This window comes from Corylus avellana, chromosome ca3 (assembly GCF_901000735.1).
Source record: "Corylus avellana chromosome ca3, CavTom2PMs-1.0".
Lineage (NCBI taxonomy): Eukaryota > Viridiplantae > Streptophyta > Magnoliopsida > Fagales > Betulaceae > Corylus > Corylus avellana.
Window position 1 is genome coordinate 1,670,134 of NC_081543.1, and position 22,860 is coordinate 1,692,993.

Consider the following 22,860-nt stretch of genomic DNA (forward strand, 5'->3'; position numbering starts at 1 on the left):
TTCCTTGGACAAAGATAAACGGCAGACTGCCAACATCATGAACTCAAAATGAACTCCTTATCTTTTAGCAATATGCCCTAAGCATTTGATGATCTCATGATGACTCGCATTGTCAAATCAATGGTGAACCCTTGAAACTCTACCTGGCCTTGGTGTGCTATAACAACATCAGGAACCTCATTCTGATACTTGCACACTAACTTCTCCACAAATTTTTTCTCTGTCATTTTCAACACCGTAACAAGGCTAGTATCTGCCGTAACAAATCCCTTCGACAATAAAAGTAGCAAAACTGAACACCTCGGAATAATCCTTTTCTCCAAGCTGAGCGTTATAATATAAGGATTCTTGGAAATCAGCCAAGGCTTCATCTTCAGCTTGTTCACAAAGAAAGCCATTGATTTCTTGATCTTATTCTCTGAAACAAGCATAAACAATGGTTTCATTTTGAATGCCAAATAGATCTCATCATTTGACAAACCAAAACTTTTATAAGCTTCCACCTTTTGCTCCCACAGTGTCTTACTCATTACTGCCATCACACGGATGGCCACAACAAATGCTGCGCAATTGGGATCAAAACCCAATTTCATAACTTCACTAACAATCTCACTAAACCGATTACTCCTCACAAGTAGCGACCTTGGATGATTCAAGAACATTTTCAAAACAAATGACTCGGGTACACCATGGCTTATCAACATCGACATGTTGGGCTGTACCACTTCTTCCACATTATATTCAAGTAGAGAGTGGCATGCCTTTATAGCCTTTAAGACATTCTCATCGGTGCCAAGAATCCGCCTAAGCTCTTGGACACAAGGAATGATTTGCTTTTCGAGGCTTCGTTCTAGAATATAAGGCTCCGTGGATAAAAGCTTTGCAATTTCAAGATCCGAAAAGCCCAAAGATTTGATAAACTCCAACTTTGGCTTAAAGATCTTGTGTGCATTGAGTAAATACAATAGAGGACGCTTCATGGTCAAAGTTGATATTTGCTCATCGCTGAAACCATGAGCTCTAAAGAACTCAACAACAGTGTATGCATCACTTTCAATCACACGTGGGTCTTTGTTAAGTATTTTCGCAAGCCTATCGCAAGAAAACCCCAAGGATTCAAACAACTCCATGTTGGGCTTAAGGGTATTCTCTAAATCAGCCGAAAGCAGTAGTGGACGACTGCTAATTAAGTTTCTAATGTGGGTCTGAGTCAAACCGTGAGTTCTCAACAGGTCCAGAACTGAGTTGGAGTTTTTTGGGCTCTCAATGTTGAGCTTCTTGGAAGCTGAAATGGCTGATTCCAAGGACAACCCACATGATTTTTGGAGGAAGGAGACTAAAGATTGTGGGTCCTTGGAATTAGGGAGTTCTGCAATGGGTTTGACAGAGGAAGTTGAGAAGAAGTGGCCATGGGTAAGGGATGAAGCTCTGTGCTTCAATTCCTGGGGCAGTTTTACGCAAATTAAACGAAGCATTTGATTTGTTTGGAAAAAAAGCTTGTTCATTTAGGTGGAAAGAGTGAAGAATGGTTACCTGGGTTGAGATTTAGAGATGGTATGTGATGCTACTGAACTGCTATTGCTTGAAGCATTTACTTCCTCCTCTTTCTGGCTTTTGTCCCGCTCAAGCACAATCGGAAGGCAAGTCGATTTCGCCTTTTCCCATCAGTGTGTGCCCGATGCGGAATGGACAAAGAAAATGTCTCGGTTAAGGGTAGCTTTGGATTGCAAAGACGTTAAAAATTATATTTTATCAAATATTTGTTATACAAAATTATAATTTTAGTTTAAATTTGTGTATTTTCAAATGAACATCACCTAGCTTGTTTATAGAAATTGTAATTTTTTTTTTCTATTTTAGATTAAATGTTTTTTAAATCGCAATATCAATCGGCTTACGTTTTGCGATATCTTTTAAAAACGTAAATTATTCTTATAAAATTGCAATTCTAAACATACCCTAATAATTTTTAGTCTTTTTTTTTTTTTTTTAAGTGTTATGATGTGGTAAAAGCTTGCGAGTATTTTATGTTTTGATTTGAGTTAATGCAAAAGATGTAATTTTCCTAAAAATATATCTTTTTTTGGGATAAACTTCTAAAATTAATTTGTACCTTCTAAAACGTTTTTTTTTTTCTTAGTTTTGCCCACTTACCTAAAATTGTTTCGCCCTTCCTTGTGAGGGTAGCTCAACTCCCGTAAAATAGTTTGAGTGGCTTAACCAACTCTGTTGATGGATGGTTCAGTCACCTTTCACCTATTTTTTTAAATTAAATTTTAAAGATAATTCGAGCACTTTCAAAAAAGAAGAAATCACATGTGTCCCCTTGTAATGTGTTTTTTTTTTTTTGGAGTAGGGCCTGTTTTAATTTTTAATTTTTAACACTAGATATTAATGAATGTATAATTTACAACAAAGTGTGCAACTTTTTAAAATTTGGTAGTAAAGGGTAAATGGTATTTTCTCCGTATATATTCTTGTGGGTGCGTTGGGGATGGAATAGGTTAAACAGAAGAGAGGAGGGGGCAAATGCTTCAAGAAGGCTTGAAGCAGTTCAATAGCACTACATACCATCTCCAAATCTCAACCCAGGTAACCATTCTTCATTGCTTCCACCTTAAGCAACAAGCTTTGTTTCTCAATCAAATCAAATGCTTCGTTTAATTTGCATAAAACTGCCCCAAGAATTGAAGCACAAAGCTTCATCCCTTACCCATGGCCACTTCTTCTCAACCTCCTCTGTCAAACCCATCGCAGAACTCCCTAATTCCAAGAACCCACAATCTCTAACAGTCTCCCTCCTCCAAAACTCATGTGGGTTGTCCTTGGAATCAGCCATTTCAGCTTCCAAGAAGCTCAACATTGAGAACCCAAAGAACCCCAACTCAGTTCTGGACCTGTTGAGAACTCACGGTTTGACTCGGACCCATATCAGAAACTTAATTAGCAGTCGTCCACTATTGCTTTTGGCTGATTTAGAGAATACCCTTAAGCCCAACATGGAGTTGTTTGAATCCTTGGGGTTCTCTAGCGCTAGCCTTGGGAAAATGCTTAACAAATACCCACATGTGCTTGAAAGTGATGCATACACTGTTGTTGATTTCTTTAGAGCTCATGGTTTCAGTGATGAGCAAATATCAACCTTGACCATGAAGCGTCCACGACTGTATTTATATGATGCGGACAAGAACTTTAAGCCAAAGTTGAAGTTTTTCAAATCTTTGGGCTTGTCAGTTCCTGAAATTGCAAATCTTTTATCCACGGAGCCTGCTATTCTAGAAAGGAGCCTCGAAAAGCAAATCATTCCTTGTGTTCAAGAGCTTAGGCGGATTCTTGGCACTGATGAGAATGTTTTAAAGGCTATAAAGGCAGACTACAGGGTAATTGTAGCTAATGTGGAAAAAGTGCTCAAGCCCAACATGTCGATGTTGATCAGCCATGGTGTGCCCCAGTCATTAGCTTTGAAACTGTTTCTTTTTGGATCAAGATCACTGCATATGTCAACTTTTCGTTTTAGTGAGATTATTAGCGAAGTTATGAAATTGGGTTTTGATCCCAACAATCTGCTATTTGTTATAGCCATCCGTTCCATGGCAATGAGTAAAACACTGTGGGAGCAAAAGATGAAAGCTTATAGAAGTTTTGGTTTGTCAGAGGATGAGATCTTTTCAGCATTCAAAAGCCAACCATTTTTTTTGAGTGTTTCAGAGAAGAAGATCAAGAAATCAATGAGTTTCTTTGTGAACAAACTGAAGATGAAGCCTTCTCTAATCTCCAAGAATCCTAATATTCTACTGTTTAGCTTGGAGAAGAGAATTATTCCAAGGTGTTCAGTTCTGCAACTTTTGATTTCAAAGAGGCTGATCAAGGAAAATACTAGTATTTTTCATGCGATTGCAATGCCTGAGAACAAATTTGTGGAGAAGTTAGTGACCAAGTATCAAAATGAGGTCCCTGATGTTGTTAGGGCACACCAAGGGAATATGGAATTTCAAGGCTTCTCCATTGATTTGAAAATGTGAATACCATGAGATCATCCAATGCTCAGGGCATTGCCAAAACATCATGAGTTCATCCAAGGAATGCAACAATGCAATCAATTCCAGAAGTTTTGCAACAGCTTCATATGCTTTAATCCATCTGCATAACAGAACTACATTTCAGGAGAAGCAGATCCTGGAGTAGTCTGATTACTCGGGAGGTTTATGTAATTTGCAAAAGTAGTTCAAATATCAAGGCATTCAACGACGTCCAAGCGTGTGAGGCCTTATGATCGGATTTTATCATATTTAACTTTTCAGCCCACGCGCCGTTCTCAGCCTCCGCAAGCCTTTTTCCGCCACTCCATCCGCCGGATCTGTTGTTATTTGGAGTTTTAAGTCGTTTTCTTGTAAAAAAAAAAAAAAAAATCTTGTTTTGTTGGTTTTTCTGAACTTGTTTTTGGTGGGTTACTGTCTCCCAGATCGTTGGCATCTTGATTTTTTATTGGAAACTTTTGTAACTGATTTGTGTTGGTAGCTTTTCAGTCCCGACATCGGGCTATGATAGTGAATTTTTGGCTTCAGCCTCCTTCAAGTGGTTGTTATTATTTTCAAGTGAGAGCTTATATAGGTTTACCTTAATCTGAGTCATTTTTGCTTTTGTAATCGCCTTGTTCGGCCCTTGAGATGACTGAGTCACTTATTTAACCAATTTTTTATCATTTGTAATTATTTTTGCAATGTTTTAGTTTGTTTTAGATCTGTTATTGGGGAACCCACCCCATTTTTGTTTTTTTTTTAAAAAAATCAGATATGCGTGAAAATCGAGTAATGTTACAAGTCCCTCTTGTGTCCCTCTTAAGTCTCTCCAAAAATAATGTGGCTATTAAAATCACTATTGAGCTTGTGATTGATCATTATTGAATTTTGATCAAATTGTAATTTTAATAGCTACATCATTCTTGAAGAAACTCAATAAGGACTTTTAAAATTACTCGTAAAAATCACTAAAATCATCTTTCTCACTAATCTTACATTTGGGTTCTGTTATTTCAAATTTTGCCCACACAACCCTCTTGAAATTATTATGTACCTATGTCTGTTACTTTCATAAGGTGGCTACATTTCTTCTTTTTTTTTCTCTCTTTTTTTAAAAAAAAAATCAATAAGAAAGTCAGCTTTTACACCTGAAAAATAAATTGGTGTTGCATGCTTAGTATTTGTTTCTTTGAAAACACAATATTTTTCAAAAAGTTATTAAATATTTTTCCTAATTGGATCCCACAAACAACGTTTTTTAAATATGAACCTTTGAAAACGCTTCTCAACTTTGTCAACTTGTTAGGAAAAACCGTTTTCAGAAGGTCGCCAATTGTAAAGCTGTTTACAGAGCCCAATGGCTATGCATAGGGTGGCTCAGTGAAAGTGAAATCTCTTCAGAGATTCTTTGTTGAGAAGAGGGAATCGGGTGTCAAGGATAGCTGGGCAGATTCGGTAGACAGTGAAGAATGGAGCGCAGGGGGGACGCCTGGTTCGTTGTGGGCAAGGGGATTTTTGAGAGAAAACAAAATCCTGCTGATTTCAGGAGGATCGCGCACAGGGGGGGACACCTAGTTCGTTCGGTGGGCAAGGAGATTTTCAAGAGAAAACAAAATCCTGCTGATTTCAGGATGCTCGCGCATAGGAGGGGACGCCTGGTTCGTTTGATGGGCAAAGGGATTTTCAAGAAAAGCGATTGGGGAAAAAGGCTGATGGACATATGAAGGCTAGCGCAGGGGACACGGCCTGATAGTGTGGGATTTTTCAGTGAAAAAAATTCAATAACTAAGGGCGGCAATATGGTCAAAAGGGTGCAAAATTTTGAGGTTGAAAATTCGAAGTAGTTGGTCAACCGGTCAAATGATGAATAGTATCTGGGCCAACACCTTTGCCAAACTGACCCCACTTTCATTGCTCATGGCACTCAAAAGAGTATGTGGCCCATTGTGTACTACATCGGTAAAGTGCAATTTTAATTTATATATATATATATATATATATATATATAAGTTTTTGGACCTTTTTTTTTTTCGCAAGCCAGTTTTTTAAGGGTGAGTTCTATAACACTTTAGTCCTATGTTGAAAAGATGAGTCGCATATATAAAGTTAATGGTTTATAGAAAGATACTCATGGATATTAAGTCGCACATTGTTTACTTACCACGTGAAAGTTTGCTTTATAATTGATTTTAGGAAAACGTCAAATTGATTAATCATTTTGAGGTGATAGTGTAGTTATGACTAGTGCTTTATTAGGTTGTTACAAATAATATCAAAGTCATTTGTAACACCGCGGTCCCACATTAGAAAGATGAGAAGTAGATCATATAAAGTGGTGGTTTATAGAAAGACACTTATAAGTTTTAAGTCTCACATTGCTTACTTACTAAATGAACTTGAACTTTATAAGTAATTTTAGGAAATTACTAAATTTACTAGTCATTTTGGTATGATAATACATATGTGGTTAACGTTTTTTCCTAATTCATTACAAGTTCTACATGAGGTTTATATCATTTGAAATCAGAGTCACCACAATGCTTAGTATAAGACCGTATGCAATCATCGAGTATGCCATTGAATGTGTTGTAGGTTTATGGTAGTCTCAAGTGAGCGATCTATAGGTTGAATTAAAATGTTTTGGTTTTATGTGTGAGCATAATATATATATATTTTTGAATACTGATAGATGAATGGAATCACCTAAAGAAAAATGATTACTATCGGATCAGTGTTGATAAAGTGGGTCATCGCAGACATTAGCTGCAAAGCATAATAATATGTTACAATCTTAAGTGTTCTATATCGGTTAAATTTATATAAGTTTTCTACATATTCTCCGTGCAAGCAAGCCAATTTTTAAGATTCTATTTGGAATTATGTTCATGAGCTCAAAAAAAAAAAAAAGCTTTTTAGTATATAAAAATATGTGTCAAGAAAAATGTGTTTATTTGGTAAAAAAAAATTCAAAAAATACTATATTTATTTTTTTGCTTTAAAAGGCCTAAAGCTTAAAAATAAAGATATCGAAAAACCAGAAAGAGATGGACGCCGATGCATCAAGCAGAGCAAGAGCATTGCATACTATCTTCAAATCTCAACCCAGGTAACCATTCTTCCTTTCTTTCCGCCTAAAGTAATAAGCTTTTTTTCTCAATCAAATCAAATGCTTCGTTTATTTTGCAAAGAAGAGCCCCTCCAATTAAGGCACAAAGCTTCACCAGTACTTAGCCATGGCCACTTGTTCTCAACCTTCAATCTAAAAACCACTTCAGAATGCCCTAATTCCAAGGACCCACAATCTCTGACAGTCTGCTTCCTCCAAAACTCATGCAGGTTGTCTTTGGAATCAGCCATTTCAGCTTCCAAGAAGCTCAACATTGAGAACCCAAAGAACCCCAATTCAGTTCTGGACCTGTTGAGAACTCACGGTTTGACTCAGATCCACATCAGAAACTTAATTAGCACTCGTCCACTTTTGCTTTTGGCTGATTTAGAGAATACCCTTAAGCCCAACATGGAGTTGTTTGAATCCTTGGGGTTTTCTTGCGCCAGCCTTGCCAAAATGCTTAGCAAAAACCCACGTGTGCTTGAAAGTGATGCATACACTGTAGTTGAGTTCTTTAGAGCTCATGGTTTCAGTGATGAGCAAATATCAACTTGACCATGAGGCGTCCACGACTGTATTTACTCAATGCGCACAAGAACCTTAAGCCAAAGTTGGAGTTTTTCAAATCTTTGGGCTTGTCGGATCTTGAGGTTACAAAGCTTCTATCCAGGAGGCCTTCTATTCTAGCAAGGAGCCTCGAAAACCAAATCACTCCTTGTGTCCAAGAGCTTAGGCGGATTCTTGGCACCGAAGAGAATGTCTTAAAGGCTATAAAGGAATGCCAATATATACTTGAATGTAATGTGGAAAAAGTGGTACAGCCCAACATATCGATGTTGATAAGCCATGGTGTACCCGAGTCATTTGTTTTGAAAAGTTTATTTATTCGTCCAGTGACGCTACTTGTGAGGACTTGTCGTTTGAGTGAGGTTGCTAGTGAAGTTATGAAATTGGGCTTTGATCCCAATAGCCTGAGATTTGTGCCATCCGTGTGATGGCAATAACGAGTAAGAAACTGTGGGAGGAAAAGGTGGAAGCTTATAAAAGTTTTGGTTTGTCAAAGGATGAGATCTATTCAGCATTCAAAAGGCATCCATCGTTTATGTTTGTGTCAAAGAAGAAGATCAAGAAATTGATGGGTTTCTTTGTGAACAAACTGAAAATGAAGCCTTCGCTGATTCCCAAGAATCCTGTTCTTCTACTGCTTAGCCAGTTAGTTAGCCTGGAGAAAAGGATTATTCCAAGGTGTTCAGTTTTGCAACTTTTGATGTCAAAGGGGTTGATTAAGGCAGATACTTGCATTGTTCATGCGTGGAGAATAACTGAGAAACAATTTGTGGAGAAGTTTGTGTGCAAGTATCAGAATGAGGTTCCTGATGTTATTAGAGCACACCAAGGCAAGATAGAATTTCAAGGGTTCCCCATTGATTTGAAAATGCGAGTCATCATGAGATCATCAAATGCTTAGGGCATTGCCAAAAGATAAGGAGTTCAGGTTGAATTCATGATGTTGGCAGTCGGCTGTTTACCTTTGTCCAAGGAATTCGATGATGAAATAAATTCCAGGTTCTGCAGTGGCTTCATTCAGTTTAATTCATCTGAATTGTTCACCATAGTTCAGCAATAGAAACTAGTCAAACTTGAGCATGGTATACGGTATACCATGTCTACCATTTTACAGTGTTAGCTGTGTGGCACTGGAAATTTGACATTACAGGTTAAGAGAACTGTAGCAAACTGTATGTTTTCAACTGTAGCAAACTGTCATCAAATCTCTCTAAAGCTGATTTGCCAGTAGATGAAGATGAGTGATCCATCCTACCACACTTACTTGGGAGAAAGTACGGCCAGTGACTAAAAGATGAAAAGGAAAGGTTACAAACTACAATTACATAGAGTGACACAATTGAAAAAGAGAATAGCAAGTACAGCGCAAACATGGATATGGAAGTTGCTCAATGTCGAATGTAGTTGGCATTTGAAAAAGAAAAGTACCTATCGACGGAGAAACACTATCAAATTGCTCAAGACTTTTCATTGGATTTTTTAATTTTGTTTCTAGCATTCTATGTTACTAGGATATAAAGAAGTTTATATATTTATATTGTAATGTTGGATTTTGGAGAGGCACTAAAGGTGTTGTTGGAATTGCATTTTGTCATGTAATTATCTAGCTGTGGACTGTTCTGCTTTCAAGCTGTTTTGTACAGGATGGGATTATCTAGCTGTTTGTAGTGATGACTGATGTTCCAATGAGAGAAGTTGCTCACATGCCCTCCACTATAATTGTTTGATGCCAAAAATATACTGGATTTGCATCCAGGATGGTAAGGTCTTTTTTTTTTTTTTTTAATGTTTTTTGTAAAGTGATAACGTTATTTAAGACGTTGTATGATGATACAATATTGATGATGCAATGTTCAATCAGTCACGCCTGGCACCAGTTTACCTGCTTTTTGAGCTGTAAACTCAGTTTTTGACTTGTAAATGTTGTTTACAGAGAAACAGTGCCAAAAATCACGATGATAGAGGTGGCTAATAGATTAAAAGTATGAGTTAATGCAATAGCCAAGGAAAAAGTTACATATGGTAAAATCTGATCATAAGGCATCCATGAATGCCTTCACATTTGAACTACTTTTTCAAACTACATCATCCTCCCGATCAATCAGACTACACAAGGATTTCCTTCTCCTGAACAGTATGTCTGTAATGCAGATGAATTAAAGTATATGAAGAAAACAGCCCACTGCCAACATGATGAACTCAACGCTTTTTGCCTTTTTGGCATTCGATGATCTCATAGTACTCATGGTTTCAAATCAATGGGGAACCCTTGAAATTCTATCTTCCCTTGGTGCGCCATAACAACATCAGGGACCTCGTTTTGATACCTGCACACTAACTTCTCCACAAATTTGTTCTCAGTCATTGTCAACATTTGAAAAAGGCTAGTGTCTTCCTTGATCAACCTCTTTGAAATCAAAAGTTGCAGAACTGAACACCTTGGAATAATTCTCTTCTCCAAGCTATACCGTAGAAGAGTGTGATTCTTAGGAATTAGCGAGGGCTTCATCTTCACTTTGTTCACAAAGAAACCCATCGATTTCTTGATCTTCTTCTCTGAAACAATCATAAACAATGGTTGCCTTTTGAATGCTGAAAAGATCTCATCCTCTGACCAACCAAAACTTTTATATGCTTCCACCTTTCGCTCCCACATTGTCTTACTCATTGCCATGGAACGGATGGCTATAACAAATTGCGGATTATTTGGATCAAAACCCAATTTCATGACCTCACTTACAATCTCACTAAACCGACAAGTCGACATAGGCAGTGGATTTGGTCTTGAAAAGAAGAGTTTCAAAGCTAATGAGTGGGGGACACCATGGCTTATCAACATCGAAATGTTGGGCTTGAGCTCTTTTTCCAAATTGGCATCAAGAATGCTGGAGAGTGCCTTTATAGCCTTTAATACATTCTCATCAGTGCCAAGAATCCGCCTCAGCCCTTGAACACAAGGAATGATTTGCTTTTGGAGGCTCCTTCCTAGAATAGAAGGCCTCGCGGATAGAAGCTTTGTAATATCAAGATCCGAGAAGCCCAAAGATTTGAAAAAATCCAACTTCGGCTTCAAGATCTTGTGCGTATTGGAAAAATACAATTTTGGACGCCTAATGGTCAAAGTTGATATTTGCTCATTTCTGAAACCATGAGCTCTAAAGAACTCAACAACAGTGTATGCATCACTTTCAAGCACACGTGGCTCTCTGCTAAGCATTTTCCCGAGGCTAGTGCTAGAGAACCCCAAAGATTCAAACAACTCAATGTTGGGCTTAAGGGTATTCTCTAAATCAGCCAAAAGCAGTAGTGGATGACTGCTAATTAAGTTTCTGATGTGGGTCTGAGTCAAACCGTGAGTTCTAAACAGCTCCAGTACTAACTTAGGGTTCTTTGGGTTCTCAATGTTGAGCTTCTCGGAAGCTGAAATGGCTGATTCCAAGGACAACCCACATGAGTTTTGGAGGAAGGAGACTGTTAGAGATTGTGGGTTCTTGGAATTAGGGAGTTCTGCGATGGGTTTGACAGAGGAAGTTGAGAAGAAGTGGCCATGGGTAAGGGATGAAGCTTTGTGCTTCAATTCTTGGGGCAGTTTTATGCAAATTAAACTAAACATTTTATTTGACTGAGAAACAAAGCTTGATCCTTAAGGTGGAAACAATGAAGAATGGTTACCTGGTTTGAGATTTGAGATGGTATGTGATGCTATTGAACTGCTTGAAGCACTTGCCTTGCCTCCGCCTCTATTTGGTTTTCGTCCCACCCAAGCACCATCCGCAGCCACTTCGGTTTCACCTATTCCGTCGCCAACTCAAGCCCACCTGATGGCACTCAAGAGAAGCTTGAATTGCAGCTTGACTAGCACTTCCAAGTAATAACCCAGATGTACCTATACATGGAAATTTTCTTCAAATTAGTAGGAGAGAAATATCATTAACCTCATTTAAAATAGTGCAAATTAAATTCTTAAAGTGATTAATAATAATTTACTAACTTAGATTAACATTTTAAATGTTTATAAATAATTTGTACTATTTTAAATGAGTCGGACGATATTTTCTCCCTAATGGTTTAGATAAAATTTTTATCTCTCTTTATATCGTTACAAATTGTATTAGAGTAACATAATAACATATATAGTACTAAAGCATTGCATAATGTAATACTGACGAGGACATCGGGGACTTAAGAGAGAGGGGAGACTGTAACATCCCAATTTCACACTGGAAAAATGATTAGCTCACATGGAATTAGTGGATTATAAATGAGGATATTAGTACTAAGTCTCACATTAGTTCATTACTATATGATAATGGGATTTATAAATGATTCTATAGAGTTTCAATTGCAACTTGACTAGTATTTTTTTAATAATAGTGTATACAACATGATTAACGTTTTTTCTGGACCATTACAATTGTAATTAGTGTCTTTACCAAACAAAGAGAGAGATGTTTTATCGTAACAAAAATGGCTTACATATTGTCAATAAGTTTTTTCTTCTTAAATTGTGGACTTATAAATTTTATTTGTAAAATTGTTAATTTTATACTTAAAGTCAAATCGGAGGCAGACGGGCCTGAGGGGTACGAGACTAATACAACCCATAGATTTGTGGGCTCATAGCTATTGGGAGCTAAGGCAAGGGCTTGCTTTATGAAGACTTCAGATTTAAGCCCAGTAGGCCTACGTGACATTTTGTTGATATATAGTTTTGGAACTCAAGAATAATAATAAGTTATATGTATACTAGTATTTTTTTTTTGGTGTTTCAAGTTTCAAGTTTAGAGTTTGTGGTCGTTGGTCCAAAGCCTTTTTCCTTTTTATGAATGACTAATATCATCCAAATTTTAAGCAAATTGTTTAGAGTTTAATTAATAGATTAAATGACTCAATTATCTCACAATTTTAAGTGAAAATAGTGATAAATCAATTTACGGTTAATATTTTATTTAGTTTATTAAAATTTATAACAATATATTTACCACATAACACCATATCTATCATTAAAATCACATATCCCTAAGATGGAATGAGGATATCCCTCCGCAGGTACAAACAAAGTTCAAGAACCTGTTTGAGACTACGTTTGAAAAATAGAACTTTTAGGTCAAAAAATGCTTTATGACAAAAGCTTTATTTATAAGTTTTTGTTGTGTTAAACGAGCAAGCCGTTTACGAGTAAGCTCGGGATCGACTTGATTATTAAATAAGACGTTTCGTCAACACAAATACTGGCTTGAATATTAAACGAAGCAAGCTCGGATCGACTCAGTTAGGCTCGTGTAAGGCTCGAATTGATAGTTGTTCACATAGTTGCTCATATTAATATTAAAAATTGATGATTTTTTTTTTCCCTAATAGCATCATTTTATTATAAAATGATGCATATCCTCTATATTCGAAACCAAATGTCTTGCTGTCTTGACTCAGGCTCCATATTCGGGTAGCCAAGCTAAGCAAATGCCCATATGCAAGCTGGCTTCTTGAGCTGTTTTAAGAGTATTTGAAGTTTAAATTTATAATAAATAAATAAATAAATATAAGAGCTCGGCTCGGCTCAACTTATTATGAGCTCGAGCTTAATTTTTTTGGCACGTTCTTAAGCTCGGTTCGACCTCGAATTAAACTTAAACGAGTCGAGCCCAAATAAGGAAAGTTCGCTAAAGCTCTGCTCGTTTACACTCATTTTGTCAAAAGTATGTTTTAGCCATTTTTAGGCTTTTTGAATATTTAAAAGTATTTTTAATTTTTTTATCAAACAAATATTTTTTTTCTTCAAACGGACCTTTTGAGTATTAAACAAAATACCAAAGACTCAACTCTAGAACTTGGAAATAGATTTCCTAGGGCAAAATTATTGTCTTCCAAAGAACAAATAATAGCCTTTTTCTATCTATATACACCATTGGATCAAACCCAGTCAAAACTTGAGTATTCGCATCTGACGCACACCATAACTAACCCTCACCACATATAAACCCTGCATAGACATAACTAGAATCCCTCGCCTATATCTCGGAGAAAACCCTAAACCCTAAACGAAAATGCCCGCTTCTCTTTCTCTCTCCATTCCCCGCCGATTCTCACAGCCTTAGAGCACACTCTTACAGATAGAGAGAGAGAGAGAAAGTTAGGGTTTCAGCGAAGCAAAGACGCGAGCTTTCTTGTTGTCTTGTTCGATTTCGTTCAGATTCTTCAATGGCGTTGTATCTTCTGTACGAGTCAGCTTCTGGGTACGGGCTGTTCCTCGCGCACGGCCTCGATGAAATCGGGCAGAACACCGAGGCGGTACGGAACTCCGTATCGGACCTGAACCGGTTCGGGAAGGTCGTGCAGCTCACCGCTTTTCACCCGTTCGAGTCTGCCCTCGACGCTCTGAACCAGTGTAACGCAGTCTCCGAAGGTGAGCTTTGTATAAAACTACAATAACTTCTTGCTTGGCTACTGGGTTTTGGTTATTACTGTATAAAGTTTTTTTGGGTTTTTGCCTCTGATTTGTGATACTCTATGTGCTTTGGTGGTGCTAGCTTTATTGGGTATGTGTTGAATTTGACTGATAGGCTGGATGTTATATTGGTTAGCTGTGAGGAATGTGATTGTTTTGATCTTTTTTTTTTTTGTGCTTCTGATTGGTGTAAGTTCGTTTTCTCCTTTGTTTGGTGGATGGGAAAATTGAGGGAAAGCGAGTGGAGACAAGAATTAGACTCTTGTTTTTGCTTGTTATTTTTGTTGATTGAAAACTTGAAACGGTTGACTCAAGTTGTTTTTATTTATTGGGTCCTAAAGATGAAACATTTGAAATTGAATATTAGGATCCCTTTTGTAGTACATTTTCTTCATCTACCAAGCAGGTTTCTGTGGTTCCTGCTTTCTGATGTGTCTCGCAACCATTCTATATGTTGTTTAAGCTATAACTGATCTGCCCTTTCTAGTTTTCTGATTTGCTCCTGATTCTTATAGTATTTTATACTTTTGGGAATGTGGGAGTTTCATCTTTGTGTGTCTTGTTACTGTTTTTGTTAGTCATTCATGCTTCGAACAGCTGGGCTCTGATGGAGCCATTTTGGGCTTCCTTTGCAAGCTGTGTATTATATTTAAAGCGTTTATCTTTTGATTGGTGATTGCGTTGAGAATTGTTATAAATTGGAAAATTTAAATCTTTATTATGTTATTCACAATGTAGAATTGGGTTGATTTTCTGTTTTATGAGGATTTAAAATGATGAAAAGTACAGACTTAGAACTTCTCCTCATTACTCGTAACAACTTGTGTTGTGGGCATTTCTTTGGTGCTTAAGGTGATTGGTTCTTTGCTTAATAGTTGTTTTTGAAATTCAGGGCTAATGACTGATGAGTTGAGGAGCTTTCTGGAGCTTAATCTCCCAAAAGTCAAGGAAGTTAAGAAGTCAAAGTTCAGATTAGGAATAGCGGATACTAAGATTGGGTCACACATTCATGAAGTGACAAAAATTCCTTGTGAAAGTGGTGAATTTATTCTTGAGCTGCTTCGTGGTGTGCGGCTACATTTTGATAGGTTTTTAAAGGACCTAAAGGTTTGCATTTCTCTTTGATCTTCTTCTGCTTTGGTTTTTATATGCATTTTCTTTTGTTCAAGATATGAAATTATCCTTCTTCTGATAAACTTTCTTTCTCCTCGTTTTCAATTCCATAGCCTGGAGATCTGGAGAAAGCTCAACTTGGTCTTGGGCACAGTTACAGCAGGGCAAAAGTCAAATTCAATGTCAACCGGGTTGACAATATGGTGATTCAAGCAATCTTCCTTCTTGATACTCTTGATAAAGATGTCAATTCTTTCTCCATGAGAGTCAGGTATGTGACATATGTGCTCAAACATTTTATGTTCTTGAAGCTTGTGTCTTTGTGATTCCATACATCTTCCAAACTTTTAGCCTTTTGTCTTCTCTTGGAAGACTTCTTCATTATTCTCTTAATTCATGAGCATGCCCATGTTTGAAATATTTTGGAGAATCTTTTGTTTTGTGGATGTCTATTATTTTGGCCCCCCCCCCCCCCCCCCCTCTACCCATGTGATTATGGTCTGATTTATCACATCTATGCAGAGAATGGTACTCATGGCATTTTCCCGAATTGGTGAAGATTGTGAACGACAACTATTTATATGCCAAAGTTGCAAAATATATTGAGGATAAGTCAAAGTTGTCTGATGACAGCATCCCAGGCTTAACAGATGTACTTGGAGATGAAGACAAGGCGAAGGAGATTGTTGATGCTGCCAAGGCTTCCATGGGTAGAAATCTCAATTTTATATTGCCTGTAATCCTTATATTGTCCTTTATTCACTTGGTTTTTCTAAATTTTCTGCAGGTCAGGATTTGAGCCCAATTGACTTGATTAATGTCCAGCAATTCGCACAGAGGGTAATGGACCTATCTGAGTATAGGAGGAAGCTTTATGATTATCTGGTTACAAAGATGAATGACATTGCGCCAAATTTGGCATCTTTAATTGGTGAAGTTGTTGGTGCGCGTTTGATTTCTCATGCTGGTAGTCTCACAAATTTGGCCAAGTGCCCTTCTTCTACCCTTCAAATCCTTGGTGCAGAGAAGGCGCTCTTCAGGTGTTTAACTTATTACCTGGTTTTCTCTTGTATTTGTAGAATTACTTCTGAATCTTTGAGAAAGCTGGACTCATAAAATTTGAAATACATTCATTATCTTTCTCTTAGCTTGGATTTATATTCTATATCACTAAAAGCTTTCCCCTGTTAATAATGTCTTATATGGATCTCTTTACTTCCTTTGTCTTCATTTGACAGATGATAATATTTTGAAAGACAACTTTCCTAGAGTTATTTTTTAAGCCCCCTGTTTCCCTCATATGTTCTCTTCAGGGCATTGAAAACCAAAGGAAACACACCCAAGTATGGGCTGATATTTCACTCATCTTTCATCGGTCGAGCATCTGCCAAGAACAAAGGCAGAATGGCTCGTTATCTTGCAAACAAGTGTTCTATTGCATCGCGCATTGACTGCTTTGCAGGTGCTTTTTTAACCTTCCAGCAATCTCTGCGTACATATCACACGAGCTGCAACTTTTTCCCTATATAATTGATTTTGTTGCCTTATCTTGTGATGCAGATACTGCATCTACTGTTTTTGGGGAGAAACTTCGTGAACAAGTTGAGGAGCGACTTGACTTCTATGACAAGGGAGTTGCTCCACGAAAAAATATCGATGTGATGAAAATCGCAATTGGTAGTTCTCAAAACAAAGGTGTGCACGAAAGAGAAGATAGTGCCTACCAAGTCTTTCATTGCATAAGATACTAGGGTTGTATCATTTGGAGATGGGGCATGATGCTTTTGCTTGCTTCGTGGCCTCACAAACTTGATGTGATCATTCGCCCATTGAAAATGCACCAATAATTTTGTATTGTTTGGGAACCGTAAATGATGTGATAACTTGCATCGTGGCATGACAAACTTGACATGATCCACCATCCCATTTTTAAATGGACCAGGAGTTTTGGTTGCCACACTTTCATCAGATTTTAGCAATTATTCTGTGGAGCGGCTAGATTCAATATATTCTACCTTGCATATTTCCAGTAAGTTATTGGTTCGCCCTGATGTTACCGCTTGTGACTGGTTGTAATTGCTTTTTGCAGACACAGAAATGGAAACCGAAGAAGTTCCAACTGAAGCTTCTGGAAAGAAATCCAAGAAAAAGAAATCCAAAGCTGGAGCTGCAGAGAACGGTGAGCCTATGGCTGAGGATGAGCCAAATATTGTGACAAATGGTGAAGCTGTGGAAAATACTAAATCCGAAAAGAAGAAGAAAAAGGAGAAAAGAAGAATGGATCAGGAGCTGGAGCAACAGGATGCTCAGAATGGGTTTAGCACCGAGCAGGATGGAACAGTAAAGAAGAAGAAAAAGAAGAGCAAGGATGGAGATGAAGATGGAGAGGACCTGCAGTCTGCCGCCGATGGTAAAAAGAAAAAGAAGAAGAAGTCTAGAAGTGAAGATGCTGAGTGAACTTAAGAAGAACTTCTTTGCTGATGCTGCTCTTTGTCTTGGTCCAATTTTGTGTTTGAGACCAGTATCTTCATCTTGTGTTTTTATTTTCCCCTTTAAATTTGAGAATATGTTTATAGTAGGAAACTACTATTTACCTTTTTGCAGTTCTGCTTATAGTAGGAAAATCTGAGAATGAACTTGAGAACCTTTTCTGTCATTTGAATTCTGCTTTGACATTGTTCCTACTTCGTATATATTCTCTGCTTGGTGTTCCTTTTATCTCTCCATTATACTTTCATGGAGTAAATCGATAGTCTGATAATGGCGGCACATGGTAAGAGTTGACGGAACAGAGGTGGCCCCATGGACAAAGAATAGTTGGCGAGAAGCCATGGCCACAATTTGAGCTTTTGATTCCTCACCTAATTAAGCAGTGCACCAAACTATCAAAAAGCTTTCAAAGGCTTAAATATGAAGAAAACCCTTGTTTAAGCAAACACAAGAACTTTGTTAGGTGTATTATTATAGCTTTTATTAGACTGAATATAGAAAATAAAAAATAAAAAATAAAAGTGAGTTATTTTCTAAAATAAATAATGAGATGTAGAGTAATTTTTTAATGTGGTTATTCTTCAAAATAGAAAAATTGAGATTATTCTTCAAAATTTGAAAAAAAAAAAAAAAAAAAAAATCTAAAAGAATTCGATATAAATGTTCTATCAGATTAATATAAAATAAATTCTAAAAGAATTCGATGTAAATGTTCTTACAGATTAATATCTGCCATTTTAGATCCAAATACAATGCGTGACAGTAAAAGTTGGGAGTTTGGGGAGCAGTTTCCTTTCAATGCACATTTAAGGGTGGGTACAACGGTCATTTCGAACACAAAACCAGGCAAGACCGCTGCTTGTTTGAAGCTTAGGAAGGTCCGAATTTCCGAAATCCAAACCAAGGTTCTCTTCTGTCTTACTCATAAAAATCTGTCTGTCTGTCTGTCTCTCTCTCACTCTGTTAGGTCTCTGCTCTGACAAAAAACCTAGAGAGAGAAAAACCCTAACCCTGACCGTAATGGCGACCGGTTCTGCGGCAGCGAACTTGGAAGATGTTCCCTCCGTCGATCTCATGACGGAGCTCCTTCGTCGCATGAAGTGCTCCTCCAAACCCGACAAGCGCCTCATTCTCGTTGGTATGCTAGACATGCGCGTGCGTAGAGACATTCATATGGGTTTACGTTATTTAAATGCCATTTTTTTTTTCTGCTGTCAAATTTTGGTTCTTGACGTTGAAATCCTTTCAGATCCGAGAATATAATGTGTTTGTGGTGACAAAGTTGGATGCTTTTAGGGATTTTACTGCGTTTCTTAGGCTTTTTTGTTCGGGCAGGTGTCTTTTTTTTTTTTTTTTTGCTACGGGTGCTCGTTTTTTGTGTTCCTATGCTTTGTTTGGTTGCTGGGAAAATGTAGGAAGAGAAAGCGGATGGAAAAATTTGAATATCAGGGTTTTAGAGATGAAGAAAACAACCAATAAATAAATGAATAAAGCTGGAATAAAACAGTTAAGGTTAAGATAAATGCCGTTGTTTTGGATCTGGAATCTATGCTACTCGGTTTGTTTATATTGTTCTTCCCGCTGGGGTGGTGATTTTGTTTCTACCGACATTTCACTGTAATTCTACTTTCCTTAGTCTATTAGATGTTACTTACTTACTTTCTTTTTTTGGCAAGCTAGAAGCATACAAAACACTTGCAGATTTAGTATTAAACTCTTTTGCAAAGTACAAATTGTGGTGCAGGTCAGGGAATAAATTTGTGGCTTGCGATTGACAACCCTTCTGGGACTAGCTTATCAAATATTAAGAACAGTAGCATGTTATCCACAATAGTGTTTGGGCTACAGGCATCTGCTAAATTTCTTCTTTTGGGTTTGTTTTATCTTTTTTAATCGATTTTTTTCCCTTTTTTGGTTCCGTTAGTGATAAAAAGGTTTTGCTTGGATATTCTTGGGCTCCTATCAGAATCTTTGATGTCATGCAATTAAAGCAAAATTAAAAACTTCTATATTGTCCCTTTCTTATCTTGAGTTTTTCTGGGAAATGGATGTTTTGTTTCATCGTATTGATATTTTAGAAGCCAACTCTGTCAGTCATCCATGTCTGTTCTTAGGGAAAATAAAAAATATGTGCTAGAAAGAAACCTTAGACGTATTAGTCTTTTCCACTGTTAGGATTTAAGTAAAATACTATGGTGCTCCAGCCAGGTATGTCCAAGTAATTGCTAGATGTCAAATCTGCACTTTTAGCCTCTTGTAGGTGGTTATATTTCCTATTGATGTCCCACCTTTTACCCTCCCCGCCCATGCCCTGGTTGAAAAAAGAGAAACCAAAATAGAAGGAAAAGAAAAAAATTGAGTTTCAGTCTATTCTAGCTGGTGGATCTTAGAACTATAAAGATGTCATACTGTATAGGTTTTTTTCAAGTATACTGTTTGTATACTTAGGGGCACCATACGTTTTTTATATTATTTCCTTTACTTATCAAAAAAAAAAGAAGTGTATGTTTTTTTCAAGGCTTTGAACATTTGTTCATCATTGTTGCTTGATTTTTGACAGCCCTGTTGCGAATGTTTAATTTGAAAGACACGTTTTATATTCACAATCATAAAAAATTGTATGGTACAGGCCCTCCAGGATCAGGAAAGGGTACCCAATCACCTATAGTTAAGGATGAGTACTGCTTGTGTCACTTGGCTACTGGCGATATGTTAAGAGCTGCTGTTGCTGCTAAAACCCCTCTTGGGGTTAAGGCTAAAGAGGCTATGGATAAGGTAGAATCTCTTTTTTAATATATTGTTTTTCTGTTCGATTTGTTCTGTGTGCTTCTTACTAAAAGGATCTCTGCAGCTGATCCCAATAAGTTGTGTGTTATGGCTTGGTTGAGTTGAATAGCATCTCTAATAGTTTGTATTGTAGATTATTGCTGATAAGGTGTTATGCAACTGTTTTGCAGGGAGAACTTGTTTCTGATGACTTGGTTGTTGGCATTATAGATGAAGCTCTTAAGAAGCCTTCATGTCAGAAAGGTTTCATTCTTGATGGATTTCCAAGGACTGTGGTCCAAGCACAGAAGGTGTCACATTGTCACCTGGATATTGATTAATTTTGCCACTCCTTGATTTTTTTTCCCGTTCAAATGTGTTTGTGTATACTTGCACTTTAACAATGCCTTTGTTTTCCTTCTTTATATAGCTTGATGAGATGCTGGAAAAGAAGGGAGTCAAAGTTGATAAGGTGCTCAACTTTGCAATTGATGATGCGATCTTGGAGGAGAGAATTACTGGTCGCTGGTTACACCCATCCAGTGGTAGAACCTATCACACCAAATTTGCACCTCCCAAAGTTCCAGGCGTTGATGATGTAAGGCTCTTTCCTTTTCAATTATTTTGGTTTAAAAATGTTATTGCCATTCTGAATCTTATCAACATTGAAGGAGTTCTCACAAGACACGTGCATAAAAAAAATTAGTGCTAAAAACACTTGAGGCTGTAAAAGCCTCTATTTATTTAATCATCAGTGTGTTAATCTGGTTTAGAAGGTCATGTTGATTTTAATATGCTCACCATGATGATCCTTCTTATGACCTCTGTTACTAGATATTAATCCAATATTTGAATTTTTATTCATAAATAGTGTACTCTCCTTGTTTTGGTTTGTCCAAGGTTACTGGGGAACCTTTGATTCAGCGCAAGGATGATACTGCAGTTGTCCTTAAGTCAAGACTGGAGGCATTTCACAGGCAAACTGAACCGGTATACTTTTCTATAAGCCCTTCCTACAGTTCCTTGAATTTGATTGCTTAGGTTCAGATGAATGGAAATATGAGATTTTACTATTTTGTGTTAATTTCAGTGATCTGCAGTCCTTTTAAAACTAATCATTTGACAATACTCACAATGAAGTTTGACCCTATTTTTTTTTTTTAATTGTATATTGTTCCATCATGGTAAATATATTATAGTTACCTGATTTGCTTGTGCATTTTGTTTTTGTTTTGTTTTGTTTTTTTTTTTTTCTGTGCGATTGGGGAGAGGGGTGGGGTGAGCATTGATGAAGTTATATCATTTTGATGGTTTTGTCGGTTCCCTTTTACTGTCATTTTTCCGTTGAGAACTGTAATAAGTCTTCTTTGATAATCAAATGAACCAAGACAAAAACTTGATGTTTGTCCTTGATATAATAAAAATTAATGAGTTGATAAGCTTTAGTTCTTTTACGGCAAATAACTCTTACTGAACTATCTTCTTGCACCATTCATCCAACTCTTGAAATGGTTATACTAGGATATGTAATGGATTTGTTCACATTTGGAATGCAGGTTATTGATTATTATTCCAAGAAGGGCATGGTTGCCAATCTTCATGCAGAAAAACCTCCCAAAGAAGTCACAATTGAGGTTCAGAAGGTGCTCTCTTCGTAAAAGCTGCTTCCCTCCACTTCACTTATAAATTGATTGCTTTCCTCAGAAAGCCTACTGTTTATTATCCATTTGCATTCTGATATACTGTTGAATTTTCTGACAAATTGCACCACTTCTTGATTTTGCAAACTGCATATGACGGCTGCTGTCAAACTTTTCGAGGTTTAATTGAGTTACCTATACACCATAATATAAAAAGCGTGAAAGTGCACGCTGATGACACATTTTCTACTCTGTTGACAATCTTGTCCTTCTCTTGATGTTTTATATTCTATATATGATCTTGATCTTTACCTGGAAATATACTAATAACAGCTTGCTTGTAGGGGGAAAAAAGAAAAATGAAAAAAGAGTATGTGCTATGGTGTTAGTTTTTTTGTTACTTTAATTTTGTAGATGAAATTGCGGCCATTACATAAATTGATGCAAATTGTTTTCTAGAGTCTTGTGTTGGGTGATCGTGGTACAGATATTGATTTTCTAGATTCTCTTGTACAGTTATTTTATAAAAAGGAATAATCACCAGAAAAAACAAAATATATATGGTGAGAAATTCCTAAAACAAATGTCTCCCCTCCTTAAGGTTGTTTTTGGCTGACCGCCCTCTCAAAGGGCTTCCAATATCCCAAAAAAATCTTTGTTTTTTAATGACCACCATTACCAATGGCCAAATCCCGAGGTGTTTTAGCCAAT

The 22,860-nt window shown here is 37.1% G+C and overlaps 6 protein-coding genes across 6 annotated transcripts; 4 read left to right on the top strand and 2 right to left on the bottom strand.

Moving 5' to 3' along the window:
* Positions 1-77: 77 nt before the first annotated feature.
* On the bottom strand, positions 78-1,505 carry LOC132173488 (uncharacterized). The gene has a single exon (XM_059585002.1). It carries the CDS (start codon positions 1,503-1,505, stop codon positions 78-80), a length of 1,428 nt encoding a protein of 475 aa, XP_059440985.1.
* A 1,000-nt stretch (positions 1,506-2,505) lies between these two features.
* Positions 2,506-4,599, top strand: LOC132175060 (transcription termination factor MTERF5, chloroplastic-like). The gene has a single exon (XM_059586869.1). The coding sequence runs from the start codon at positions 2,652-2,654 to the stop codon at positions 4,020-4,022; it is 1,371 nt and encodes a 456-aa protein (XP_059442852.1). The 5' UTR covers positions 2,506-2,651; the 3' UTR covers positions 4,023-4,599.
* Positions 4,600-7,685: 3,086 nt separating this feature from the next.
* LOC132173492 (transcription termination factor MTERF5, chloroplastic-like) lies at positions 7,686-8,123 on the top strand. The gene has a single exon (XM_059585007.1). The coding sequence runs from the start codon at positions 7,686-7,688 to the stop codon at positions 8,121-8,123; it is 438 nt and encodes a 145-aa protein (XP_059440990.1).
* Positions 8,124-9,937: 1,814 nt separating this feature from the next.
* On the bottom strand, positions 9,938-11,308 carry LOC132173493 (uncharacterized). The gene has a single exon (XM_059585008.1). The coding sequence runs from the start codon at positions 11,306-11,308 to the stop codon at positions 9,938-9,940; it is 1,371 nt and encodes a 456-aa protein (XP_059440991.1).
* A 2,381-nt stretch (positions 11,309-13,689) lies between these two features.
* LOC132175287 (nucleolar protein 56-like) lies at positions 13,690-17,971 on the top strand. The gene is made up of 8 exons (XM_059587173.1): positions 13,690-14,098; positions 15,033-15,247; positions 15,367-15,524; positions 15,776-15,963; positions 16,041-16,293; positions 16,567-16,715; positions 16,814-16,948; positions 17,343-17,971. Exons 1-8 carry the CDS (start codon positions 13,894-13,896, stop codon positions 17,708-17,710), a joined length of 1,671 nt encoding a protein of 556 aa, XP_059443156.1. The 5' UTR covers positions 13,690-13,893; the 3' UTR covers positions 17,711-17,971.
* Positions 17,972-18,579: 608 nt separating this feature from the next.
* On the top strand, positions 18,580-22,401 carry LOC132174868 (adenylate kinase 4). The gene is made up of 6 exons (XM_059586594.1): positions 18,580-18,881; positions 20,373-20,518; positions 20,701-20,820; positions 20,940-21,107; positions 21,410-21,499; positions 22,066-22,401. Exons 1-6 carry the CDS (start codon positions 18,764-18,766, stop codon positions 22,165-22,167), a joined length of 744 nt encoding a protein of 247 aa, XP_059442577.1. The 5' UTR covers positions 18,580-18,763; the 3' UTR covers positions 22,168-22,401.
* Positions 22,402-22,860: the final 459 nt, after the last annotated feature.